General features: G+C 37.9%; 1 protein-coding gene across 1 annotated transcript in view; it reads right to left on the reverse strand.

The window, feature by feature from the left end:
• Positions 1–251: 251 nt before the first annotated feature.
• Positions 252–3,832, reverse strand: part of csgalnact1a (chondroitin sulfate N-acetylgalactosaminyltransferase 1a) — a 30,035-nt gene continuing 26,454 nt past the window's right edge. The window contains exons 5-8 of the mRNA XM_083567777.1: positions 3,494–3,672; positions 2,926–3,020; positions 2,406–2,487; positions 252–1,561 (exon numbers count right to left, since the gene is read on the reverse strand). Of these exons, the coding sequence (XP_083423903.1) occupies positions 1,272–1,561; positions 2,406–2,487; positions 2,926–3,020; positions 3,494–3,672 (646 nt within the window). The 3' untranslated portion in view covers positions 252–1,271. The remainder of the gene's footprint in view (positions 1,562–2,405; positions 2,488–2,925; positions 3,021–3,493; positions 3,673–3,832) is intronic.

Consider the following 3,832-nt stretch of genomic DNA (forward strand, 5'->3'; position numbering starts at 1 on the left):
TAACTACTTTCTTATAAATTTTGAAACATTAACCATCCTTTGTGGTATCCATTGTGATACAGATATTACCTTCTCAAAACCTCCTCGCACCTACCAGACATTTCTTTATAATTAACCTAAGAAGTTTCTTGGTACTTTGTTTAATTCTTTCATAAAAAGGGCTATAATTGAAGGTTCTTTTCTCCCTAAAAAGGGGTTTGAGTGAATCGGAAAAACTCACTCGTAGGTCTTAACACTGAACCGTTGACTGCTGGGAGGAACAACTGAAGAAACCTTTAATCAATGATCTTATAAAGAGTGTATAATAATTTAAATACATTCAAAAGCATGTTTTTTTATTCTTAAACAAAATAAATATATAAATAGAGGATTTTGTACTTTTGATTAATTTTATATCAAAGGTCAATAATTTAACTACAAGGTGCAGTTTGTACGTGAAAACGGAACAAAACAACCCTGATAAACATTCTGGCATTCTAGCTAAGAAAACGTCCAGTAATAACATAATAATAACAAAATATATATATAAACAAATTATTTACTCATTGTTAAGACATTACCCTTGTTTTCCTGTGTATTTAAAAATTTTATTTGGGAATATTTCACAAAGTACCTCAGTGCTTTTGAAAAAAAAAAATCCTCTCAAATTGCTGCAGTTCCTTCAGTGACCAAAAGGGGTCACTATAACATAGCTAACTAATGAGCATCACTTTGTTTCACTTTCAAGTCTTATCAACTTCAACATCCAAAAGGTAGTGTTTGTGAGATAACATTATTACATGTCACTATAAATGGATAAGAAATAGAAAATTTTTTAATCATTTCAATGTTTGCGATCCTGCTGTGGCGCAAAAGGAATAAAACACCTCAGGAATAACTTTAGTGTGGTCACGGTGATGCTGCTTTATCCCTTTGTCCTTTCACTATGTATTTCCCTTTGACAGCACAGCATGGAGGGTTTTATGTCTTGCTTAGCATGTACTTGCCGTATAACTTTTGAGAAGGACTTCGCTGCTGGGGGACGTTTTCTGACACAGCATTCTGAGGGAACAAAAAAAACACTAGACAAGATGTCTAGTTAAAAAAATACACTTGTGACACTGTCAATATGGCAGACCCTGGAGAAATGTATCTTTTTGTTGCAATGTCACAAGCTTCATGGAAGTCCTCGAGTTCTTGTTGTCACTGGAGGAAGTCAATAAGTGTGGCACATAGAATGTGCGATTCCCATACATATGTGAGTGCACCTGGATATCACCATGATTGACGATTCAGGTTTTCTTGGGGGCACCACGCTGCTTCTGTCTGCGCAGATGTGCCTCGATTTCATGCCGGAAGAGCAGCATTCCCAGCTGGCCGTGCGACGCCTCATTCATAGCTTTGCTCTGCATGCACATCTTGTACTGCTCGGGCAGGAGGTCGTCGGCGCAGTGCTTCTCGTGCCACAGGTGGAAAAGGCTGCGTGATGGAGCACGGATCACCAGCAGGTTACTGTGCAGGTACTTCCTGTAGAGGTGCACATCCTCACCGCCCCACCCTTTAATATCCACATCAAATCCACCTGAGCACAGGAACACAATCTTTAGCAAACAGGATGTGCGATACACGTATCATGTATGTTACAGCTTAGTAGCTAAATGGCAAATTATTTAGTGTAAATAAAAAAAAAAACACACTCTGCTAAAATCATAATATGATTTTATATTTTATTGACGCTAGTAAAATGACAATTCTGATTGGCCAGGAAGCTTTTTATATAACAGCAACTCTGATAATAGTTTTAGCTACAATGTTCTGTTATATAATACGTAATTAATGTAATGGAAACTTTTTTTTTTTTTTTTTTTTCCCCATAACTGCTGGTATAGCAAAAAACCACCTTACACGTAGCTATAAATGGATAAAAATATATCTTATCATAGAATGTGCTTGTTTTATTAAACACTTTGGTGATATGGAACTGCTGTGGTGTAATAGGAATATCACGCTCTAAGTGACTGAATTAGTGTATCCATAACCAAAAAAGGCAGCACATTACTAACTCTAAGTACATTTACAGAATTTGGTGGACAACTTTATCCAGAGCAACTTACATTTATCTCATTTATACAACAGTTGATGGTTAAGGGCCTTGCTCAAGGGCCCAGCAATGCCAGTTTAGTGGTGGTTGGATTTGAACTCAAGACATACTGTACTGTATGAGGGACACAAACTGATCAACAAACCTACATTTTACATAATTTTTCCTATCAGACACTAATTGGAACCCTTTTTAATAAGAAAACGAGAGGAGCTGATTTGGACATCTCAGAGATATCTTTCCTCATATATTCTCAAGATGCAGAGTAATCTGATGTTTTAGATTAGACATTAGGACTGTGTGTTGTTTACAGTGTCGTTTTTACCTATGTTGATGAAGTCGGATCTGTACTGACAGGTCATCCCGAAACCAAAGTCCCGCCAGAAGCCTGTGTCCTTCTTAATCACCTGCACAGGAAACACCACACAATGACTTCCTTATCCTGTTTATTACAATATGCTCTGATTCTACACACACTTTATTGGAAGCTTGTATGTAAACTATTTTAATTTGAACTGGGCAACAAGGTTCTGTAAAGATTATGGATTCAAATAATGCCTTTTAAAGACAGACAGACCGACAGACAGATACATAATGGATAGAAAAACATAGATAGACACAAAGTGGGTGAAAGTACAGGATACCGACTGACAGACAAGCCAGAGAGAACTATAAACAAATAAACACATCCTTTCTCCATTCTGTTCCAGCAGTGAAACAAAGTGAATAAGCTTCTATCAGCTATTAATTCTTTTTCTGTTCATGCTATCCACTCTGAGCTGTAACAGCTAAAAGAACACGTCCCTAACAACGAGCGGCGTGTTGATGAATCCGAGGTGCATTACCAGCTGTTGCTCCACAGGAGGGATGTGATCGCTGCCTCCATAAATCACTGCTGGATTGTACTGGCTGAACAGAATCGGATAAAACACTTTCTTTCCTGCAAGAGACAGATACATAGATTTAAAAAAATCGATGTTTCCTCAATCTCGGTAATAATCGATATAAACAATCCAGATGCAAACAGAGACGCAGAGACCCTTCATGAATTTAGGGATGTCATGAGTGGAAATTGAGAGCGATACGATGCAGCACAGCAACTATCCATTGATCCATTAATTTCTGTTTCCCTGAACAGAACATAAGGTTAATGAGTCAGATTTCTATCAACAGCTCAGTGATCACTGTTAACACCTGCATCTTGTGCGCAAGCACACAACAGCAAGGGCTACATTATCTAACAAAACAAATATAATTTCTCTAGTGTACATGGTTTGATCCTGATTTTTACAACAAAGCTCCCACCACCATGCTTCACTGCAGATATGATGTTTTCGTTGTAATAATGAGTAAAGAAGACTAACATATCGCTTATTTCTTATGCTTTTTTTTAACCCATACTCTGTTACTGACCCGGTTGTGTGTTTAGGCGGCAGCTGTTGAGAAAGTCAGCAGTAAAGACAATGTCAACGTCACAGAAGAACAGCAGAACGTTTCCTCCTTTCCATGCTCGGGCTCCCACGTCCAGACCTCGGCCTCGGGAAAACTCCTCATTCAGGTGGATCATTGTGAAGTTACGGAAATTCAGCTCTCTGAATGATAAGAACATAAAGACAGAGATTTACATTGAAATTATTCAGGGCAGAACACAGACTTCTTTCACTGATCATGAAGGTTGAGCAGCTCTTAGAGAATGTAATATTCCTACATTTTTTTCAAGTAACAAATTCAACAGATTATGGCCCACACAGA

This window comes from Silurus aristotelis, assembly GCF_946808225.1.
Source record: "Silurus aristotelis genome assembly, chromosome: 18".
NCBI lineage: Eukaryota > Metazoa > Chordata > Actinopteri > Siluriformes > Siluridae > Silurus > Silurus aristotelis.